We start from the raw sequence: 24,341 nt of genomic DNA on the forward strand, positions 1-24,341 counted from the left end.
ACGCTTTAATTGGGGGAAAAGGGAAGATAATTTAATAGTGGAAAAAGATGGTCAGTTTCGCGTATGAATTCCACTATTAGTCATAGCTTAAGAAGAAAGAAGTTGGACTACAGCAAAATAAAAACAAATAATGTAGAAATAGAATAAGAGCACTACTCATTCAACGCGGATTATACACTGATTATTGACTCCACTAACCTTATATTGCTAATTCCAATCTTTCGAAATCAAAACCCACAAATTATTTGATTCTATTCCCAACTCAAAAACCAAGAGCAGAAAAAAAAAGATGTCATCTTGCACAGTTGCACTTTCGAATTCGCCGGTCTTCTCTCCATCATCAACATCATCGTCTTCATCTCCTCGTCTTGCTTGGTTCAACAAGCCGCGTTGCCGGCTTAGGGGGTTTGCCGGCGCCGAATCATCGCCTCTCTTGAAGAGGAAGAGGCCGGCGAGGCTTGATATTCCGGTGGTTGCGGTGCCGGAGAGGGAGTCGCCGGCGCCGGTGATGGCTCCGGAAGTGGATGAGGTGGAGGGAGATGGCTATTCAGTTTGTTGCAAGAGAGGGAGGAAGGATGTGATGGAGGATCGTTTCTCTGCAACTCTTTCCCTTCAATCCGATCAAAAGCAGGTAACTTTCACGTGTTGACTATTTTGTAACGATTCTTGATCGATGAAAAAGATTGGAGAATTCGAAAAATACAATATTTTGAAAAGGGTGGGAAGGAAAACATGTTTTTCTCATTCTTGATCAATGAAAAAGGTTGGAGAATTCGAAAAATACAATCTTTTGAAAAGGGTGAGAAGGAATTCATGTTTTTGCCATTTTTGCAGGCCTTTTTTGGTGTGTTTGATGGGCATGGAGGCGCTAGTGCAGCAGAGTTTGCAGCTAAGAATTTGGAAAAGAACATATTAAATGAACTCGAAAAAAGCAACGAAATTGAGGTGGCTGTGAAGAATGGATACCTCACCACAGATTCCGAATTCCTAAACAAAGATGTTAGAGGTGGAGCCTGCAGTGTAACGGCGCTGATCAAGAACGGCAATCTCGTAGCGTCCAACGCAGGCGACTGCCGTGCACTTCTCAGCAGAGGTGGCTCCGCGGTGGCCCTCACCTCCGATCACCGCCCTGGCCTCCGTGAAGACGAGAGGGAAAGAATTGAAAAGCTGGTAATAATAAGACACATGTATATATTCAGTTCCACTAATCTTCCAGTTTCTTGTGAAAAAAATCTAATCTTGATGTTGTTGTGTGATGGTTTATGTAGGGTGGTTTTGTTGAAGAGCGTAACGGTGTTTGGAGAGTCCTGGGATCATTAGCAGTTTCTAGAAGCATCGGAGATCGATATCTTAAGCAATGGATCACAGCAGAGCCTGAGACTAAAGTGATCAGACTTGAACCAGATCATGAATTTCTTGTCCTAGCTTCTGATGGATTGTGGGACAAGGTAGTTTTTCTGAAATTTCTCTTACATGATGAATATTTCTTTTTTTAATATAGTTTCTGGTAATGATGAAACTTTTTTATTTAATTCAGGTGAATAATCAAGAAGCTGTAGATATTGCACGCCCTCTTTGCATAGGTATGGAGAAGCCTCAGGTTTTGGCAGCTTGTAGGAAGCTTGTTGATCTTGCAGTTTCAAGAGGAGCTGTTGATGATATTAGTGTGATGGTTGTTAACCTTGGAGGATTTTGTTAACTTTGAGGAAGTAGTGATTATAGATTAACATGTAGAGTTAGTTGTCTTATGACATTGTTTTGGATGCTTACTGTTCTCTTAACTTCTCAGATTTCATACAATGACTTTATTACTGTACAGATATATGATATATCATGTATTAATATAGATGGCATACTAGTCAATTGCATAAATAAAAGAAAATATGTTTATTCTTCATCGAGTGGATCAAAGCGCTCAAATTTCTTTAATTAAATCTTATTGAGTTAGATGTGAGCAATTTGGCCACACATTGCTCGGGGACTTTTCCTGCCAACTCATGTTTCAGCGCAAAACGAGTCATTTTGGTCTTAAATGGACGGGGAACTGTCTTGACGAACGTCGGCTCTTTTGGATAGATGTCATCTACGAGATAGTGGCTCATATTGTAATGACGTCCATTGACTGTGAATCTTATCATCGACGCCCTATCACTCATCATTGAAGAGATTAGTGTTGGTGAGGAGGAAGTTGATGTAATTGTTGTATCCAGCGACACCAGAAAAATACTTGCCGGATCCACAATACATAGATGGTCCCTCTATGCATCTCGCGTCATGAGGATGTGATTCTGGCAGCACTGTGGATGTCCTAAATTGTTATACAAGTTTAATCATCCACACACTAGGTTCATTCTTTCTATAAACAGCGGTGGTGTAGAAAATTTTTCTACATTAACACTTTTTCCCCAATCCCATAATTACCTCCCTTCCACTCTTTAGTCACAAAGAAAATCAACACGTTTTTTTCCATATAACCAGTTGTTTTTTCTTTCCACAATGCGTCAAGAAGCTGTGGAATCCTTTTTTAGCATTTAATGTTGACTGGAAAAAGAAAGGGAATTGCCACTCTAGGGAGGAGAGAAACTAAGAAGTCTGATAAGACGCAAAAATATACTACTATTATTTATATTAGAATATTGAATTATTGAAAATTTAAAAAAAAAACACAATATGACGAATTAAATAAAATAAAACAAACAAACAAACGAACGAACAATTAATTACAACCAATGAAATACAAAAGAGAATATGTTGAAAAAATTGAAATTTTGGGAATTGGAGAATAGAAAAATGATTATATGTAATTAAAAATAAATTTTGTTGTGTATATAGAAATAAAACTATAGCAAATTTGATCTTTATTTATAGTGGTCGAAAAATTATGAATTTTAATGGAATATTATAATTTTTATATTTTTAATATATAAAATATTTTAAAACCAATAACAGACAAATAGCACCACCTCATTGTCAATGAAGAAAGTGAATTGACTTGGTCTGAATTGGCCAACTGAACAACCATGTTATAAGAGAGACACTATATTAAGCATTTTTTATAATTAAAATTGATGAGAGGGGCCTAGGTTTCCAGGAAACATAGTCTAATGGAGACAAAGAGAATCTTAATTGTGGCAAACACTGACCTAAATAGAACAGGAAACAAGTAGGCTTATGTTGTCACTAATTTTAATAATAATAATAATAATAATAATAATAATAATAATAATAATAATAATAATGTTAGTCACACTAATACTATAGGAAAATCAAAATTAAACACTATTTATTTCAAATTCGTGATTTTAGTCTTTAGACATCATTAGGCCAAAAAGAAAGAGAAGAAAATTAAGACTTGAATTTTGGAAATTGTGGGATAAATTCTAATGCAGATGGGCTTTTCTAGAATTTTTTGTTTACCTAAGTAGTTCAACTACTGGCCCATTTTGGCGAAGATTGGGTCTTAAATTGTACAAAATGGGCTTTGGGTTATGACTAAGAATTCAATGGGCATCTATACTATTTCTATCTTTTCCTATATTATGCCGGACTTGAAAATAGTACTCATTCTGTCTCGCTTAAGATGACACGTTTTTCTTTTTAGTTTGTCCCAACTAAGATGACACATTTCCTTTTTTGGTAACTTTCTCTCTCCAATTCATACACTCAACCACTATTTCTCACTCCTATTAAAACATCCATCTTTCTTTATCTCTCTACTTTAATACTTACACCCACCTTCTCTCTCTCTAATTAAACACTTTAACCAATAACTCCTAAAATCCCGTGTCGGCTAAGTAATGTGTCATCTTAGCCGGGACAGAGGGAGTAGTATTCATTTTCAGAAGCTGTATCCTTGCATCATTTGAAGAATAAATGTGGAGTACTTTGTATTATTGTCGTACTATCGTAAAAATTGGCCTCTCGAGTTGAGAATTGGTTAATAATTAATCAAGTAGTTTGCCGTGTTTGATGTTTGAAAAAAATTAATAATAGTAGTACTAAATTAAGTAGCCCAATCGTCCAACAACATTATCATTATTTTAATTTTAAACTAGATTAAAATTGATTCATTTTAGTAACTTTATGTGTAATTATGACACTATTTCGTAATAGCAATATTAATAATACTAGTACTATTTAGAAACTACGAATATTCTTTAAGGCTTTTTATGACAAGACTACGTTCATAGGCTATGCGCCGTTACTCTTGGCTTTTTTCCTCATGCTATTGTTAATATCTTATCATGGTTTATTTCAGCTGGTTCTATGCGTTTGAATTATTTTTCAAGATGCTTCAATCATTAATTTTGTATTTTATTGCTTACATAAATTCAAAAGCAAATTTGATACTTTCAAAATAGTTTATAGATACATAAAGTTGTATCGATAGTTCATGTCCAGTGAAGAGACATAACTAGTGCATGAATGACTGTTGTATATAGTATATTGTCTATGTTAGGAAATCGATACAAGTAATCCCGAACATAAACAAAATAAACGCATAAATTGGTTACTCAATTCGCTACAATGTGTATCTACGTCTACAAACAATATCAAACCAAATATTTCACTATTGGTATAAAGCTTCAACACATGGTATCGCTAACAAGACGCGATATAGACGACAAAACATAAAAATTATTTCAAAATCAAATCAAAGGTTTGTCTTTTTCGATCAAGATTACATGTATTACGAAAAAAAGGTTTGTCTAGTGATAATGCAAGCATGGAGATGTATCATTTTATGATAAAATATGTAGGGGCCAAACCAAAGCTAGAGCTCTAAAATCATTAATATATGGTCCACGCTTCTAATTAGTCACCATTGGTCTAGATAATTGTTAGTTGACTAAAAAAGTAACTATATTATTACTGTTTCCTAATTTATTCATTTGACCGAATTTTAGAAGTGAGTAGGGGCCCTTCTCTTTCTAAAACGGGCTAATAGTATTAAACAATAATTAATATGTGGTTTATGCTTAATACAGATAGTTATTTAATGCCATTAATTAAATCGTGTAAATTTTCAATATGATGAAATATAAAAGTTGACAACTTGGGCTCATATTTGTTTCTTCATTAATAGTCTTCTTTAATTCACCATATTATTTTGGGATGAGGAAAACCTTGCAATTGGTTTTCATGAGTGTGCTTTGAATCTCAAAAATAGTAGTAGTAGATAACTTTTGTTTATAGACCCAATAAAAAAATATGAGTAAAAATCAAGTTTATTACTACTATTAGTTCTTTTTTAATGATTTTCTTATTGTGTATCATCTAAGTTCACAAAGAATTAGGGATCTCGATTCTTTGAGATTTTAAGTTTTCCAAATATAAGTAATTTAATTAAACTTAAAAACAAATAAAGCTTAATTACCGGTCAGCAATTTTAGTTATATATTTCCCTTTATTATCTTCAAATATCGAAATGGGCAAATGTGGATTCCACGAAACAAGTTGGTCTAACGCCCTAGCCAATCATAAATACACAAATTTAAATAAATAAATAATATGTGTAGTAAGCTTTAGAAAAGTTAGTCAGGTGGCACATTATTTCTGATCACATACCTAATTGACGTACACACCAGCCAACAATTAATATATTTTTTAACTTTTTAGGGTATACTTGTTTATAATTAAGTAATAGTAACTATTAACCAAAATAAATAAAAAGGACTTAATGCTAATGCAAATTGCACTTTACATCATCCAAATACCGAATTTAAACAAGAGGTTTGTTAAAAAACACGAGGATGAAAGTAAAAGTAGGTACACTACACACAACTCCAAACCATTTGAATATGAATAAGTTGCAAATATATACACGTATGCATTATGCAATATCGTGTACATAAGATAATATTTTTTTCCTTCTACTTTAGGGAATTAAAGATAAGATTATCAAAAAAGGCAGCATGGTGTCCGTACAAAAGAGAACTTTATCTTTTTACATATTGGGAATGTGATGTACTAATAATTTGGGGCTTTATCTTATAGATTTCTTATAAGAAATGGAGAAACTTTATAACGATATTATTGACATATGTGATATGTCTAATCCGAATGGCAAAACAATAGGATTGTTAACAAGATATAATGACAATTATATTCACTAATATACATGGAACTTTTATTTAATTTTACATATATACAAGTACTTTTTATGAGAAAAATACTTAAATTGGTAGCGGGTGAAGAGGGGTTCTTACAAACCAATCAACACAAAAGAAAAGAAAAAAGTAATACTCCATCACCATGCAACAGTTATTGCGGAAAGAAAAGAGAGCTTTCATAGCTAAAAGCAAAATACAACAAAAGAAACACACCTAACCAATACCAAACAAGACATATAAAACAGATCAAAAGCGATAAGAAAGCAAAAAAACACGCCTAATCCTTTCGACATATAGAAGAAAGCCTAGGAATATTTTCGTAGTCACTACCTCACTTCATGTAGCTTTAGCCTGGTAAAAAAAAAGTCATGACGCAACCTAATGTTCATGTGCCAAGATGCCAAAAGAGTTGTCATTTCTCGAACTTCCAATTTTGCTTCAATCCTTGAAGATTTCATATTTTGAATATTCCAAATTAACCATGTGATGGTGTAGAACATTGTCATCCACAACATCATATCGAACTTTTTCATGAATGGTGTCTCACTACATGAGAGGAGATTTGCCTTAGCTTAGTTTAGGGAGCAATAAGACACATCCCACATTCCATTGAGAACGACCACAATACCAAAACTTACACACAAAAAGAAAAAGGTTAAGGGTCTCATTTTTGATTTTGCAGAAGACACATTTATCATCGTCATTTGTCAATCCTTCAAGCTCCAAACCTGAAAAGCTTTTTCTTGATATGAAGCAAGAACCAAACAATTTACACGTATATATATAACTAGGTGATATTTAAATATGGACAGGCATGATTTAATATATACATTTTTGCCACAATTGATTTAATAAAAGTAAATTGTCGTCTCGTTACTACCAATTATTTATATGATTGAACGTACCCTGGTATACAATTGTTTTTATAATTTACTTATAATAAGCATTGTTTCTACATGATTTTGTTCTATTCTAATTTTAATAAGAAAGATGCTTAATATATTTTTATATTTTTTAGTATATTAAGATAAGTATTTCATTTGTTAAGATATTGATTATTTATATCTAATGGTGATTTATTTTAGAAATTTTATAGTAAAATGAAATAAACTATGAAAGAATAACAAAAGGACAAAGAAGAAAACTAGAAATTAAACATAAAATGGATAAGTGAAAATTTAATTGAAAAAAATATGGTACTTATGAAATTATTTTATAATTAAATATAGTAAATTAATTATGTAGAGTGGTAATTAGTATCACCATATTTAATTCCTAAATCAATAAATTTTAATTAAAATAATACTGTAAAAAATAATTAAATTTATGTATTAAGGGTAAGTTAATCATGAAATTATATCACTAAATATAGAACCGATTCTAAAATCAATCCAATCGATTTCTAAACTAAGCGACATGATAAGGGGTGGGTCGATACGATATATCGTATCAAAAACGTTGTATCGTGTATCGTATCGAAAATATCGATATGAAAGAATTTCATATCGTTATCGTATCGAAAGTTTCGATATATCGAATTTCGATATATCGAACTTTCGATATAAAAAAATATCATATCGTTATCGTATCGATATTTCGATATATCGTACCGAAATTCGATATATCGTTAAATATCGATATATATCGAAAATAAAATATCGATATATATCGAAAATTTTAAATATCGATATATCGAAAATTTTCGATATATATCGTATTTTCGATATAAAACGATATATCGCGATATAAGGAAATCCATATCGTTATCGTATCGAAAACTCGAAAACTTACGATACGATATCGTATCGATATATCGAAAATTACGATATATCGAAAATTCGATTTTTCGATATTTTTCAATACGATACGAGCGATATATCATTTTTTCGGTATTTTTGCCCAGCCCTAACATGATTGTATATACTCCTGTTGCATTAATGATAAAACAGATTTTGAAATTATGAGAACGAAATGATAACGACATGAGTTAACCTAATATGCTTATATTGGGCGGTTGATTAATTAGGCTAACCTTCTAGCATGTCATTTCAGTTGAATTTGCGCATCACTCCAGTTATTGTGCCAACATTTTCTTTGTTATTTTGATGAATAGATCCCACGTTCAAATAAATGATTATACTCACGTCTTATTATAAAATAAAATTATAAAAACATTATACACATTTTACTAATTTTTTAACTAACATTTTTATATTTTTTAAAATCGGCAGTGACTCAAAGTGAGATTTTAGATAGTAAATGGAAGATGCAATATATTTTTTTCACATTAATTTCTTAAAATCTACACCGTCTCAAAGTAAAACTACTCTTATAGTGATCTAATGTTATTTTTTTGTCACTTCTGATACTTAAATCTGGGATTATGATGATAAATTCAGTAATAATCTTCCTAATCTAAAGCTAAAACTAGTTGCTAGAATCTGGGATCATGATGATCTTTCTTCTCCCATACAAAAAAAGGTTGAAATTACCCCAACCCTTAGGGTCCCCCACATTCCGGTCCGACAGTATTGTGAGGGGTGTTAAATTAGGGTACGCAGTGACCCGAACATATGCCTATATCGGCAACACGGTAACACATTTTTTAATAATTAAATTAAATGACCGGTGACAGTATGAAATTTAGATTTAAACTAAGTGTATGTTTCGATTGCTACTTGCGTATATAAAACCTCTCGTGACAAAATTTGATTTCTTTGTAGTACTCTATTTAGGAATAAGATGTGGAATCATGTGAGGATGTCTATGTGGTGAACACATAAAAAAATATTATCACTTTTTTAAATAATAATTTTACACATTTTATGGACATCTCGACACGAGTCTTTATTAGAATACGATGAAACTCATAAAATAGGGAAAAGGAAATAATATGGACAAATTTGATGAGCAATAAGCTTGCTATCTATAACCGCCCATATTTGTTTATGTATTGAAAAATTTTATGTCAAATTGCAAATGACATAAAAGCTTAATGCTAAATAAACTTTAACACGAAAGGGAGATAACTAACTATTACTGATATAGAAAGCAAACTAAAGTTGTGCGCAACTTAGCAAGTTTATAATTAAAAAAAACCTAATGATTTGTGCGATTTTAAGTTAAAACCTCTTCATAGTAGTAGTAGTTACTAGCCTATAGTAGTCTCTAATTTCTGATGCTGATATAGCAATTTTAATGCCATATAATTACTAAGGCGCTAGTTATTATTGTTGCCAAGTTAAGGCATTCAATTATTTACTAAATTAAGAGAAATATCAGTGATTGCATTGAAAGTCTAAGATTTCTATACCAATTATTCGAGTCCCAACTCTCAAGTCTAAAACCGTCAAGTTTGTAAGTCCAATTTTGTGCAAGCAAGATTTGAATATTTGACGGGAAAATATTTGATTCTTTCATTAATCCAAAAATATCTTATTGATTTGGGCAATTTTATTTTTTGTCCGTATTACATTTAATTAATTTAAAAATACACATTACATAAATTGACAGTCCTGCTGACTTTGGGTATATAAATTTAGTCATCAAATTAATAGTTTTAGGTGTTTTCAAATCCTATTTTCCTCTAAAATAGTAGGAGTGAAATTGTATCATGTCAAAATGAGACATACTACATTTCTTTAAAAAGGTCAACCAAATTCTATGAGAAGCAAGAGCACTGCGTTAGAGTAATAAAACTTACTTCGACTAAAATAGGATAGTATCTTGTCCATTGCACTATAAATATTTTTGTAACCTATTTTGAACTTTAATTATTTATAAAAAATTATCAACATAAGTGATTAATTTGTGGTTGAGATTAAGGAGTAATATCTATTCAAATTATATGCAAATATAAGTACTATTTTAACTTCAGAAATACTGTACATATGACACGCGGTAAGTTTAACTGCAAACAACAGAATAAACTAATAATAAAGCACAAACTTTAAATAAATACAATAATTCATTATTTCTAATAAAATTGTAAATCAAGATATTGTTAAAATTAAGTAATATTAATTTTTTTATTTAATACTCCATATATTTTATTATTATGGCTAGACTAGTGGCTCGACCGATCCTATTTATAAAACATCAAACCAAATATAAGGTTTCATCCAAAACCAATTATCATATGAGAAATGTCTCACCATGTAATTAATTTTATCTCTTTTTATTTCATATATATTTGCATTGCGAAACATTCACACGTGAATATCTCAACACATCCGCACATGTAAATTATTTGTAGTATTTGTTAATATCTGAACAAGTCACTCGTGATTCGTCACCTCCAAATGACACATTTAACTCAGACATAAGCAATGCTCTAATACCATACTCTATAGTTAAGTTGTTAGTACTATTCTTTTTGGGTTATTCTAAAATAGTCGAGTCATTTTATTTTTAGCAAAAACTTTATCATCTCTCTTATTTTACTCTCTCTTCATCTCACTTACTTTATAATACCCTCTCTTATTTTACTCTCTTTACTTTAACTTTTAACACATCAATTTAAATCACGTGCCCATAGAAAATGCTTCAATTACCTTGGAACGGAGGAAATATTAAATATTAAGAGGTAGGTATAGTTTCACTCACTTAAGCATACATGATACATGAAAAGGGAGACCAACCAAATTCTATTGAATTTTCATCCTTAAATCAAGTGGTGTTACAAGGAGTGATTAACTAGGTGTTAAAAATGATTTCTTTTTATGTTAACAATGTTGATGTGAGACAACTTAAATATGAATGTTTTAACATAGTAGAATTTGGCTCAAGCATGGAACTTGCTCTATTATCGTGTTAGATCTTGGGATTAAGAATCATCTTAGAGCATCCGCAATGGTGCTTAGGCCAGCAATAGGCTAGCCATTCTCTCCCCTGCCACGTCAGCAACACTAAAAAATTCACCTGCCACATCAGATTTAGGCCAGCCATAGGCTAGCCATAGGCCAGCCATAATAAAAATAATTCAAAATATACTACATTTACGGAATTAAAATCACGATTAAATTACCGAATTAAATTTACGAGACATATACGGGAAAATTCATTAATTTTATTTTTAAAAAAAGTACATTAACTAAAAATAAAAAAAAATTGCATAATAAAAAAAAATCCGGGCTTCCACACACGAGCCACCGCCCCACTCTACTCCTCACTAATTTATTAAAAAAATACATAAAAAAATGTTAGTATGCCTTGAATCCGTTATAGTTTGCCGCTACCCGACGGTATGACATGTTTCTGTTTTAGGTCTTAATTTTGTATTGGGCTAGTTGTTGTTGTCCATCGCTAGATGTTGCTCTTGTACAGAAATTTAGAGATAGAGAAAATCGCGTTTATATAATTTTTCAAAATAAAAAAAAAGAATTAAAAAAAATTAAAAAAAAAAAAGAATTAAAAAAAATTAAAAAAAGAATTAAAAAAAAATTTAAAAAAAATTAAAAAATAGCGCTGGCCGATCGCTGGCCGATCGGGCCGCCACAATGGCGGCTAGCCGATCGGCCAGCGCCGGCCAGCGACGAGCGATCGGCCAGCCCACGCCGATCCGCTCGCCGATTTCGTCCTCGCCGATTGCAATGGTTCGGCTAGCCGATCGGCTAGCGCGACGAATTGGCTAGCCGGTCGCTAGCCGACCATTGCGGATGCTCTTACATCTATGCTAGCAAGTACTTTAAAATTGAGATATTATTGTATAAAAACAGTGAGACAAGGATTTAATTTTGATTCTTCAAATGGAATTTTTAGAAGAAAAATATTACTCCCTCCGTCCCCGATTAGAGTCACACTTTAACTGGGCACGAATTTTAAGGAAGTGTTTGAATGTGTAATAAATGGAGTTAGGTGGTGGAATATTGGACCTCTTTGATTTTTTGTGTGTAATAAATTTGTGTAAATAATGGTATTTTGTGTAAATTTTGCCAACAATAAAGGTATTTTTGATGTCCAAATATAGTAAGTAGGAAGTGTGACTCTTAATCGGGGATGAACCGAAATAAAAAAGTGTGACTCTTAATCGGGATGGATAGAGTAAATTAAACAGAATACCAGGAAAAGAAAAAGAGAAATGGGAGAAAAGGATAGTTGTACCTAATTTCTTAGCAACTCTTTTGGCGGTTATCTTGGATAGCAGCATTTCCATGGTTGATTCTCTGAAGCAAACATATTTATTCCGTGTCTTAGACACAAATCACAATAATTATGTTTTCTCTTTGCAGGCAACTTTTCAAGATTATAATTTTTTTAATCTTGAATTTAGTTTTTTGTTTACTTGCATGCTAACAGTATTTATGCTTACTCACCTCACACTATCTCTGCTCAAGAGTTTGTTTCTCTCACACGATTAAAAAAACCGTGAAAGGACACCCTTTCTCTCTCCCTCTCCTTTCTCGCTTCGCTCATTTATAGCTTCATTTCCGTTGTTTTCTTGGTACATTGTCTTCACTCTATACTACTGCCCTGCACTTCCACTGCTAATTCTGGAATTTCTCTTCCCAAATCTCTCTCTCCTCTTGAGAAACTGTGTGTATTCAAATATTGTAACCGCACTCAAATAGGCATAGAAATTTTGCTCAATCTGTTAAACACCATTTAATGCCTATTAGCTTTAGACCGAGTTAGATCGCTCCTCCCCACTATATAAAGCCATGGGCTCCCCCTAATTCCCTTCAATCTTATTCATGCAATTCTGCTTTAACTAAACCTTCACTTTTCCATAAATGGAGTCTCGCTAAATTGTCTTGATTCTTGCTGTTTTCCCCTTTCTGTTTGCAAAGTTTGAAGCTTTTTGAGTGTTAGGATCCTGGGATAAAGTGGCTTTACCATGTAAATTTATCTCATTTTGCTTCTTGGTTTTTGGCTCTTTGCATTTTGGTTTGAAGTAGTTGATGATTTCGAAAAGTTTCTGTTTAGATGTAAGTTGAGTATTGATATGATGGATCTGAGCATTATTGTTGCCAACCGTTAGTTCACTTCTGTGTTGTTGATCAGTAATGCATTCATTTCGTTAAATCCTTTCTGTTTCTGATACTAACATGGAGTTCAAGTAGGCCTAGGAAAGTTCTTGCAGAGCTATAACCAGTTTCTGTGTTTGATCACACTTCATTCATCGCTGATCAATTCTTTTGTTCGTTTCAGTTGAACAAATACAAACTATTCTTATCAAATTTTATCAGGATGTAACCTGTTTTCAAATTCTTGACAGATTTTAGTTGATATGGACCTCTTGAAAGGTCTCAGAGTATTATACATAGCCTCAAAGATATCCCAACTTTTTACAATAATCAAGTAGTTTTATGTTTCTTCTGCCCACAGCCTTTTATATGCAAATATAGTTTGAGATATAAGCCTCTCGAGTACCACTTTTGTTCGAGTTTAGTGTTGTTTCATTTTCGCGTTTCTTTGTTAAACTATATTTGTGTGAGAATTTTGGGATGGAGGAAACCTTTGTTCCCTTTCGTGGGATTAAGAATGATCTCAAAGGGAGGCTTCTGTGCTACAAACAAGATTGGAGTAGCGGGATAGGCGCAGGTATCAGGTTCGTGTCATTGATCATGCTTCAAATGTAATGTATAGAAATGATTCTCATGTTTGTGACTGTCATTTCAAGATATTTGAAATTGTAATTGCTGTTTTGTAGGATCTTGGCTCCAACAACGTATATATTCTTTGCATCTGCAATTCCTGTTATATCTTTCGGTGTGCAACTGGAGAGAAACACCAGTAAGGCAGATTCGTCCGAATATTCAAATTTTGGCATCTTTTTGTTATGTTGCAAAGATCTTATAGGAAAACTTGGTGTTGTTGCAGATGGAACTTTAACAGCAGTGCAAACACTTGCATCAACTGCACTCTGTGGTGTGATCCACTCTGTCATAGGTGGACAGCCACTACTTATACTTGGTGTAGCCGAGCCCACAGTGTTAATGTACACTTTCATGTTCGATTTTGCCAAAGATCGAAAAGATTTGGGGGAGAAGTTGTTCTTAGCCTGGACAGCATGGTATGAGTTTTTAGTTCTTTACACTTGAAAGTCCAAAAACTCTAGAAATTTGCTATTGAATGCTGAACTGTCTTGTGTAGGGTCTGTGTGTGGACATCCATTTTGCTTTTCTTGCTGGCTATCTTAGGTGCTTGCTCTATTATCAATCGGTTTACGCGTGTTGCTGGTGAATTGTTTGGTCTTTTAATCGCAATGCTCTTTATGCAGCAGGCAATACGTGTGAGCATCACTGTACCCTTCCTCGACTTTCTTTTCATAGATGAGCAAGTATAATTTTTAGCAACCATCGTGGCCTTCTTACGTGAATGAATTGCGAATTCCTAGAAAATTATTTGTGCTAAATCAGTGGCTTATATAGTCAATCACTAGACTGTCATTTGTGGCTCAACTAGTCTGAAAATGTTGCTTTCTAGTCAATTATTTTTAACTCTTCTTTGCAATTTGCACCTGCTTTTGTGAGGATATGTATTGCCTGTCTAATCTCTTTGATCAAGATGATTAAATCTCTGAGTTATGTTTAGGGAGTTGTGGAGGAGTTTGGCGTTCCTAAGAGAGGAAACGAAAGTGCAACTGCTCTTTTACCTTCCTGGCGCTTTGGAAACGGAATGTTTGCTTTGGTGCTTTCATTTGGCCTTCTTCTTACTGCATTGAGGAGTCGTGAGGCTAGAACCTGGCGCTATGGTGCAGGTGCGCTAACTATCAAGAATGTATTTAATAAAGGAAATTCTACGAATAAGTTCAACTCCAGACTGCGTATAGACAGAGTTTGCTAACTCGTAACTCTAATTTGAAGGGTGGTTTAGAGGGTTTATCACGGACTATGGTGTCCCACTAATGGTGCTCGTTTGGACTGGTGTGTCTTACATACCAGCTAGCGACGTTCCAAAAGGGATACCAAGAAGACTCGTTAGCCCAAATCCGTGGTCAGCTGGTGCATACACGAACTGGACAGTCATCAAGGTGCTTCTCCTTTATCCTTTCAAAGTAGCTATAAAAGTGATGAGATACCCCATATCTGAGTCACTGATCTCTCTCTATCTTTTGGATGTCTCAGGACATGGGGGATTTGCCACTACTTTATATTATTGGAGCATTTATTCCTGCCACAATGATAGCTGTGCTTTATTACTTTGATCATAGTGTTGCATCTCAGCTTGCACAGCAGAAAGAGTTCAATCTAAAGAAGCCGTCTTCTTATCACTATGATCTCCTGCTCTTGGGAGTTTTGGTAAGTTGTCGAACAAAATTTTTTATTTGTATTTCTCATCATTTCATGATAGAAATCTAATATATCGTGGTAACTAGGTGATAGTATGCGGTCTCATCGGCATTCCTCCTGCCAATGGAGTTATTCCGCAGTCCCCAATGCACACGAAAAGTTTGGCCACTCTGAAACATCAGGTAAATCCAGAAAATTCGAAGAATTGAATAGCCACATAGGTGTTGTCATCTCATTGCTGTGGGCCTCCCTTTCAGCTTTTGAGGAACAAGCTCGTATCAACTGCACGAGATAGCATCAGTAAAAATGCCAATCTATCTCAGCTGTATAGAAGCATGCAAGAAGCATACACGGAGATGCAGACTCCACTCGTATACCAAACTCCAGCTGCTTTGGTATGCTTCGTTTAAGAATGGCTTATTCCTTTAAACACTGATTGCATATTCTTAACCACTGTTCTGAATAGGGGCTAAATGAGCTGAAAGAATCAACCATTCAGCTCGCATCCACTAGTGGCTACATGGACGCACCAGTTGATGGTACCATCTTTGATGTGGACAAGGATGTCGATGATCTCCTACCTGTGGAAGTTAAGGAGCAACGCGTCAGCAATCTACTTCAGGCCTTAATGGTTGGATGTTGTCTTGCTGCCATGCCTCTGTTGAAAAAGATTCCCACTGCAGTCCTCTGGGGCTATTTTGCCTTCATGGCAATCGAGAGCTTGCCAGGAAACCAGTTCTGGGAAAGAATCTTGCTGCTTTTCACAGCTCCAAGTCGAAGATACATGTGAGTTCGTGCTTAAGAGCGCACCATAATGCTGCGTTTCACATTTTCTGATTCTCTGCAACTGATGTAGGGTGCTAGAGGAGTATCACGCGACCTTTGTGGAGACTGTGCCATTCAAAACAATCGCGCTCTTCACATTGTTTCAGACGTTTTACTTGCTTTTATGCTTTGGAATAACGTGGATCCCCATAGCTGGCGTCCTCTTCCCTTTGCTGATCATGCTTCTTGTCCCCGTGCGCCAGTATCTGCTTCCCAAGTTCTTCAAAGGAGCTCATCTGCAAGACTTGGATGCTGCAGAGTATGAAGAAGCCCCTGCTATTAACTACAACATATCCTATGACGTAAGCCTTCATGTCACGGGTTTAACAATAGTTTTGTGATGTAAATAAGAAGGTAATACGAATGAATAACACGGGTTTTATGCATTCAGGAACAAGGTAATACCATCAATCTCGACAGTGGTGAGTTGTTGGACGAGATGATTACAAGAAGTCGTGGTGAGATCCGCCATGGTCGTAGCCCAAAGGTCAATAGTTCAACTCAGCCACCTCTGGAGGAAATGAAGTCCATGTACAGTCCTCGGCTGCCTGAGAGGGTGCAGAGCCCACATCTTACTGAAATACGATCTGAGTTAAGCCCGAGGTCGAACGGTAGACACGTAGAATTAAGGCAAACCCCGAGCCTTCTCGGACAAAATAGTCATGGATCATCATCTTCTTGATCCAGACAATCTCCATTAGTTCTCATTTTGGTGCTTGAGAGGTCCTTATTATGTAGAAGAGACTTGAGTAATAATTTAGATATTTGGCTGTTCTAACATCTAAGTTTTTGTGTTTATTGTCTTACTACATTGTACACAACCTTCACTCTCATGGGCAGAAGACCGTTAATCATAAAAATGGGAGTTATTTATTTGAAACACACTTTTTTTTTTACATTTCTTCTTAGAGAAAAAACAAGCATATACATATTGATGGATGAAAAATAAAAATGCATCCACTTTTAACATATATAAATAGTGTCTGGTTTCAAATTATAAGATGCTTGAAAAAGTAAATAGACTCTTTTTTTAAAAAAATGACAATTTTTTAGTGTATATGTTCTTTTAAATTAATGGATGTCCCAGAGAGCTACCAAGTCAGCTTGTCTATCAATATTTTGAGGTGATATTTTGTCCAGGAAAAAAGGCATCAAGAGGAGCAATTATTAAACTGACAAATGATTCGCATTTAAAAATGTTTATTGATTAAATGCATTATAAGTAATAAGTTGTCAAGATCATGTATTTTAGAACAACTTGCTTAGCTAAGAATTTGGTGTGTACAAATGTCAATTTCAGTTTTAGCCTTCATAATGGAGGTAAGATCATTAGGTTGATTGCCTTTTCTCTTGTAATCACCAAAGATTGGGTAATCCTTTTTTCTCATATTGCTTAACAACATGCAGTACCTAACTTTTGCTTGTCTCACTACATTGAATATTAAATCAAAGTTGGTTTTTGCACAGTATGAGATTGATATATAGCACCAATAATAGTCATGACAATTATTTTCAATCAAACAAAATAGCATCAAGAATATTTACAAATTACAATCTTTGTGTAAAACATTCAAATCAAAGAATGAGAAAGAAGAGAATCATAGTGAGATAAGAAACATACAAAGAGAAAATGTGTGAAGGAGTTATAGAGTAGGATAGGGAACACAAATTGGTGGAATGTGTATGCAAGAGCAATTGGTGTCCATAACAAGGATTGATGTCCCAACCATTATTGTCCTTCTTAAAACTCATAAAGATTCATAACTAATATTCCCATAATTTCATAAAAAAATATTCAATATATAAATTTTGTTTTAAACAATGAGTTTGTGAAATGCAATATTATCCTAAGCAATTTACATATAGAATTTCAAGATAATCAAGCAAAACCGATCAAGATTCAACGGAAGTGTGACAAGTGGTGCCACTGGTTCTAGAACCAGCTGTTATGGTTCCACGTGAAGTGGAATCGTGATCAGCCCAATGGCATTTTTTGTTATGGTTGCAGTGATTTCGCAGTTTAATTGTGTTGAATTATGATTTTTATAGATTGATAATTAATTAATAATGAGTTGACATAAAATCAAAGAGGAAATAGGAGTACAAAATTGAATAAGTAACAAATATTTAGAATAAGATAAAATACGTAAATTGCTGATTTTCTACATAAAATAGATGGTTTCGGTGGAAATAGCACCCCTACACTTTTCTATTATATTCCCGATTAACCGGCAAACCAACTGTTTGAAACCATCGATGTTGATTTCGCTATGTCTAGAGCCGGAACCGGCCCAGTATAACCAGTTAGCTAGTTCCGCATTGACCATACAAGTCCGAAATCAAAACCGGGATGCCGGTCCGGAATGGCCATGCATCACAAAGTGTGACGCATGGTAAAGAATGATATTTTCATGAAATTAATTATAGTAGGGTGTATTTGATATTGTTATCGGGCTAACATAAATTGAGTACGCTAACCAGTGGCGTATTCAGGCTAGAACAAGGGGGTGCAACTGTACCCCCAAATCAGAATACTAATACCATGTATTAAGCTAATTTTTTAAGAAAGCGTTGATGGTCTAGTGGTTCTGCTCCCACCTTTTAACATAGAGGTTCTGAGTTCGATCTCTCCTTGCTGCCTGGTTTCAAGTTTCGACTTTTTTACTTTGAGTTTGATTTCTTTACCCTCTTTTCCCATTTTATTCTACTCTAATTAATTGAAAGTGTTATTATTTTACTTATTTCAATTCTTTTTCTCTTTTGTTTGGTTAAAACAATTAAAAGTTCTATAGCCTTTTAATACTTTTTTTTTATCTTGTTTTATTAAAACTATGGATTTACTTTAGTTTTACCCAAACAATTGAAAAAATAAATGTATTACTAGCTTTTATATATGCTTTCTTGTTTAGTCATTATATTCGCGTTTATACAAGATATTCATATTCAAGAGAATAAAAAGGATTGTCCAGATTTTCAAACTCCATATTATTTGCCGTACTCCCAAATTAAAAATCCTGGATTCGCCACTGACAATAACATTTAACCGCGTCTACTTAGGTGAAAAAATATGTGGCTATGTGTACGTGACATCATAAAGTTAGGTACCTAAAAAGGATTAAGAAAAGAATTCATGCTTGATTTATCAAGTGATATCCTTCCATATCTTAAACAATTTAATGAAAAAGGTGGACATGATTCGATATTTGATTAGTTATCACGCTCAAAGAATATCTTACCTTTTGTCGTTTTATGAATATCTCGTATTTTATTGAATCATGCAAGTGAGCCACATGCATGTATGATGTACTAGTATATGATATTTTTACCACCATTTAGAAAGTATTCATAAATAGTATTACAAAATTGTAGAAGAAAATTGAGCTTCACGAAAATATGCCAGGCAAAGGTTGGCCTCCATATGACCTAATTAAATTATTGGTAAGGCGAAATTCATAAATTATTTTTACGCCTTTACTTTTTATCTTTTTTATTTTATTTTATTTTATTTGTTTAGAAAGAGATCTTACTCGGATATTTTAGGATGTTTCCATATATTTATAGTTTCTAAGCTAGGTGAAAAGGGTAAAATCGCTTTCACTTTATTGTCATGCAAATATCATTAGTTTTACTTAATTTTCTTCTAATCAATGGGTTAACATACCAAATTTCTGCTAACCGATTTAAAAAGAATCCGTGGTTAGACATAAAATAAATTAATCGTCAAACATTTAAATATTTTCTCCGACTTTAGATTTAATAGTTATGAAATTAATTGAGAACCAAAAACTAATAGTACTAGTACAAATGAGTTAAGCGGTTAGATGAATATATTTTAAATCAGGAATTAGGACTTAGGAGAACTACTCTTGATAATTTAGTCATGTGTTGTCACACTCAGTAACAAGAATCGACAAATAGGGATAATGTAAGATATCATATTTTTAATCTCTCTTGTTCAGTGTGGTTGTTCGTAATTGGCTTTAATTTTGTATCAGCCTCCACACAATTTGCTTTTTGTATATACAGTACAATAGTTAGGTTTACAATTTTTAAACGAAAAATAAAATAGAGAAGGAAAGCTTTGAACTTAGAAAAATAATGGTAGGACTTTAAAAGTGATTGTTAGTTGTGAATAAAAGTGACAATGTGTTTCAAATAAAAAATACGCTTTCTTGTTGTTAAAAATGATTTAGTAGTTACAAAAGTGAGTGAATTTATTGAAAAAAAAGTTATTACTACTACTAAAAAAATCGGGATGATTTGGAACGCTCGCATAGTGTGCAAACGTGCTCACTGGGCTCGTTCTATATGTACACAAGCTTACACTTTTGCCGCAATTAAACAATAGATGACTGTACTCAGAGGGTTTTTACAAAAGCTAAAGAATTTGATAGGAAATTCGGATTATGATCATTTTTCGCAAACTGGTCCATTGTTCTATTCTTATAGAAAAAATTAAGAAATGGAAAGGCTTATTATATGTTCTTACTTTGCTAGCATAAGGGCAAGTACGAAAATCTAATATACCATATTATTAAATGGTTTGAGACAAAGAGTAGATAAGTTATGGACCTGAATTGGGCTAACCTGACTAGTACTCTTCTTACATTTTAGGCCCACGAACAGGACATCAAAATGAGGTCCATGCCCGTTACTCATTTTCAAACTACTTGCATTGTTTTTATTTTAAATAAAAATTAAGCTATTTAATTAAAATATTAATTTTATTTTAAATAAAAATTAAGATATTTAATTAAAATATTAAAATTTTTATTAAATATTTTCTTATTATTCTTAAAATATTAATTATACTAATTATTCGATCATTAATTTAAGATCTTAAAAAAAAGTGCGAGTAACGTAACACTAAAAGAAACCAATATCAATCGTAGTTTGTAAATATGTTGGATTAGCTCTCGTCTTGTGGGACCACAACACTATAAATGAAGTGGGCTTACTGATACACTTTTACATTGGTAAATCTCAAAAGTTCATTGGTAAAGTCACGGATGTCGTGGGCCAGTGTAAACAATGCCGATAAAACTTTTATTTGTGGATAAATTATCGTATAAAAATATTATAGTTATTGACGGATCTAAGAAACGGGATTTCACAAGCCAAAATTTTCCCATTGCATTAGGGTAATGACCAAGAGTATCTCCAAAGGGGTGAGCCGGTGAGGTATATGGAAAAAGTATATCATTTGTTTATCTTCGTAAAAAAGAAAATATTTCCTTCTAAAAAGTAACATAATCCAAGGCAAAAGGAAAATAAAAAGGTAAATTATTTTTTTTAAATAAAAAAAATACAAAATGCATTAAAAAACATAAAGGTATAATACCTTCTCAAATACATTTCCTTTCGGAAAATGATTTTTCATGAAAAGAATGTAGATATGATAGTTATAGGATTTTACTGTTTTACCTCTCCATTAATGGAAAAGTAAAGATACCTTTTTAAAATGAAAAAAATGTACTTTCACCCTTGAAGAATGATTTTCATAAGAAAAAATATAATAGATATAAATTTTTTTAATTCATTATTTACCTCTCCCATTAGAAATACTCCAACTCCTACTCCAACTCCTACTCTTACTCTTACTCTTACTCTCGTCACACATGACACACCTAAGCAAAAACTGACCTATAAACCGGGTATTCCACTTCATTCAAAGTCCAACCACCACCATCCTCGATACTTTTCTAATCAATTCAATAAAAAAATCCTCTCAAAAGTGCATCTTGTCTTTACACAAAACAAAACGAGAGAAAAAAAATTACACACTTTGAAAAACAGAAAACGGCTACATAAGAAACATTTCATAATGATATGAACAAAATAGCAAAGATTGCAATGAAAACAAAAAATGGACATAAAAAAAAATTAAAAAAATTGAGTCCTGATTTAATGCAAAAACTGCACGTCGATCGAATTATAAATTTATGATTTTGGAAATCTATAAATCAACATATTAATAGGTTCGTATTTATTGTTAAAATGGTGTTCCTCAGACAAAAAATAAACACTCCATCCGTTCGCGAATAAGAGTTCCATTTTTTTCCAGCAAGGATTTTAAGAACTATTAAAAAAAGTTGATGGAAAAAAGTTAGGGGTATATGAGTTTCACTTGTATTTATTAGTATAGATGAACCGGGACTTCTATTTATAAACCGAGACTCCTATTTCGACCAGAACTGTCATGCTCTCAAAAATGGAACTAATATGAATTGTCGGGCAGATTAATGAAATTTTATGATGACATAAGTCCAAGGTCATCGGACCCTACCTCCATCCGTGACTGTTACAAACATATTACCAAATGACAAATTTAGTGGTTGAACTTGAAATGACGATGTGTTTGTGTTCATCGCTAGATAACCGGCAAGTTTGATTGCTAGTAATTTCAATAAATTTTTATTAAACACCAATTAACACACATAAATAAATAAAATGGCTGCGGCCAACACTAATTAATACTCTCCTTAAATTTTGTCACAGTTTAACCGTCATGGATTTTAAGAAATACTCCCTTCGTTCCACAGTAATAGAAGTATTTCATTTTGCGCACTCATTTTGAAAAAATAATTATAAATAGTTAAAGTGGAGAAAAAGTAAAGTAAGAGAGAGAATATTGTAGATAAAACTCTTCTCTACATTATTTCCTCTCATACTTTAACTATTTAATAGTATTATTTTTTCAAAACGAGTGCAAAAAATTAAATGTCTCTGATCTGTTACTGTGGAACGGAGGGAGTATAATAGAAAGTAAGTTGAAAAAGTTAGTGAAGAGTAGGTTCTACTTTTATATGTTAATTTTATAATAAAATAGGAGTTTTAATGAGTTAGTAGAATATGAGGTCCACTAAAAAATGGTAAAAAGTGAAATGTTACAAATGTTATGAAACGGATAAAAATAAAAAGAAAATGTTACAAAATTTAAGGGACCGAGCGGAGTACTAATATTGTAAATTGTACCAAAATCAATTTCAATTAACTTTTAAATGTAGGCTAAACATGTTGAATTGCTACATACATTTTCAGACTCACTAAATATAAAGATCCGGGAACACTTGTACATCTGATTCGAAGGTAGCGCATATTTTAAAACTAAATAAATAAAGTTCATCTTCTTTTTCTTGAAGACAATTCCCAATTCCATCAAACCCCATTTTTAGCCAGAGTCACAAGAATGTAAAAAACTTGAGGTACTGTATTTGATTTCATCATTTGCCAAATAAGGAAGAATAACAATCTTTAAACCATTATCACCATGGAAACCTTTTAATTTAATCACATCATCAACTCATTAATTTGTATTCTTAATATCTTTAATTTTTAAATAAAAATTAAGTACCAACAATTAATACCGACTGTCGTCGTATTCTTAATCTTAACCATTTCAAATTTAAATATACGTATTTTAAATAATAAATACACTATGTATTATAATGAGTAAATATCTGTCGATAAATATGTCTACAAGACTCCGTTTTCTTAGTGCAAAATTATTACGTTAATAAAATGGATTTGGAATTCTTGTTCAAAACAACCACCATAAAATTCAATAATTAATCAATACAGTATGATTGATATCATGTACTACAACTATGAAAAGACTCTTAAAGCCCAAACACAATGAATTCATATACCACACTACTTTGCTTTAAACTCATAAATGCTTAATTTTGTTCTTAAATCCGAAAATAGAAAAAGGTCAATTTCCCATCACTTGAAACTAAGGCAGCTTAGCCAAAAAGAACACAATTCTAGCAAATACGTAAACCATCAAGCTTTCCGAAAGGTCTTCCTCCATTCACCAATTTTGTTCATGCTTCATCGGCAGGCTAACCAACATTGCATTTTCACTTTAACATATTCTAATTTTCGCATTTATTTCGTCACATGTTATTAGCATTCCCTAATGAAATTTGTCGAATTTGGTGTATTTTTAAAATGGTTTAGGTGCAATCCAGCTTTCGAATACCCTAAATGAAAGGAGAAGATTTTGGGTAATTTGAAAGCGATTCCAACATTGAAGAACATGGTTTCTGTTGTACAAACCAGACACCATTTTCACACTAGTGGTTTGCATTCAAGTGAAATAATCCAAACAAGAATTACCAAGTGCATTCAATTTCATTTGTGCTTATATCTGTCACGCATACATATT

General features: G+C 33.0%; 2 protein-coding genes across 3 annotated transcripts; both read left to right on the plus strand.

Moving 5' to 3' along the window:
• Window positions 1-170: 170 nt before the first annotated feature.
• LOC125208234 (probable protein phosphatase 2C 25) lies at window positions 171-1,897 on the plus strand. The gene is made up of 4 exons (XM_048107819.1): window positions 171-631; window positions 835-1,170; window positions 1,269-1,448; window positions 1,538-1,897. The coding sequence occupies exons 1-4, from the start codon at window positions 290-292 to the stop codon at window positions 1,697-1,699; spliced, it is 1,020 nt and encodes a 339-aa protein (XP_047963776.1). The 5' UTR covers window positions 171-289; the 3' UTR covers window positions 1,700-1,897.
• Window positions 1,898-12,482: 10,585 nt separating this feature from the next.
• LOC125202316 (boron transporter 1-like) lies at window positions 12,483-17,051 on the plus strand. Of its 2 annotated transcripts, XM_048100694.1 has the most exons (12): window positions 12,485-13,662; window positions 13,765-13,847; window positions 13,935-14,127; window positions 14,208-14,346; window positions 14,649-14,814; window positions 14,921-15,087; window positions 15,182-15,355; window positions 15,433-15,528; window positions 15,604-15,741; window positions 15,813-16,132; window positions 16,203-16,473; window positions 16,563-17,051. In XM_048100694.1, exons 1-12 carry the CDS (start codon window positions 13,559-13,561, stop codon window positions 16,851-16,853), a joined length of 2,142 nt encoding a protein of 713 aa, XP_047956651.1. In that variant the 5' UTR covers window positions 12,485-13,558; the 3' UTR covers window positions 16,854-17,051. The 2 variants fall into 2 exon arrangements, with proteins under 2 accessions (XP_047956650.1, XP_047956651.1); XM_048100693.1 differs by having other exon boundaries at window positions 12,483-13,662; window positions 13,765-14,127.
• Window positions 17,052-24,341: the final 7,290 nt, after the last annotated feature.

Source organism: Salvia hispanica, chromosome 1 (genome assembly GCF_023119035.1).
Source record: "Salvia hispanica cultivar TCC Black 2014 chromosome 1, UniMelb_Shisp_WGS_1.0, whole genome shotgun sequence".
Classification (NCBI taxonomy): Eukaryota; Viridiplantae; Streptophyta; class Magnoliopsida; order Lamiales; family Lamiaceae; genus Salvia; species Salvia hispanica.

What these genes read in the sequence shown, in the direction of transcription:
- LOC125208234 (XM_048107819.1), top strand. Translation starts at nt 290, where the DNA reads ATGTCATCTTGCACAGTTGCACTTTCGAATTCGCCGGTCTTCTCTCCA. An exon ending in GGGAAAGAATTGAAAAGCTG is followed by an intron (nt 1,171 to 1,268) that starts GTAATAATAAGA and finishes TGGTTTATGTAG; the next exon opens with GGTGGTTTTGTTGAAGAGCG. An exon ending in CTGATGGATTGTGGGACAAG is followed by an intron (nt 1,449 to 1,537) that starts GTAGTTTTTCTG and finishes TATTTAATTCAG; the next exon opens with GTGAATAATCAAGAAGCTGT.
- LOC125202316 (XM_048100693.1), top strand. Translation starts at nt 13,559, where the DNA reads ATGGAGGAAACCTTTGTTCCCTTTCGTGGGATTAAGAATGATCTCAAA. An exon ending in TTCTTAGCCTGGACAGCATG is followed by an intron (nt 14,128 to 14,207) that starts GTATGAGTTTTT and finishes TGTCTTGTGTAG; the next exon opens with GGTCTGTGTGTGGACATCCA. An exon ending in TCCTGCTCTTGGGAGTTTTG is followed by an intron (nt 15,356 to 15,432) that starts GTAAGTTGTCGA and finishes CGTGGTAACTAG; the next exon opens with GTGATAGTATGCGGTCTCAT.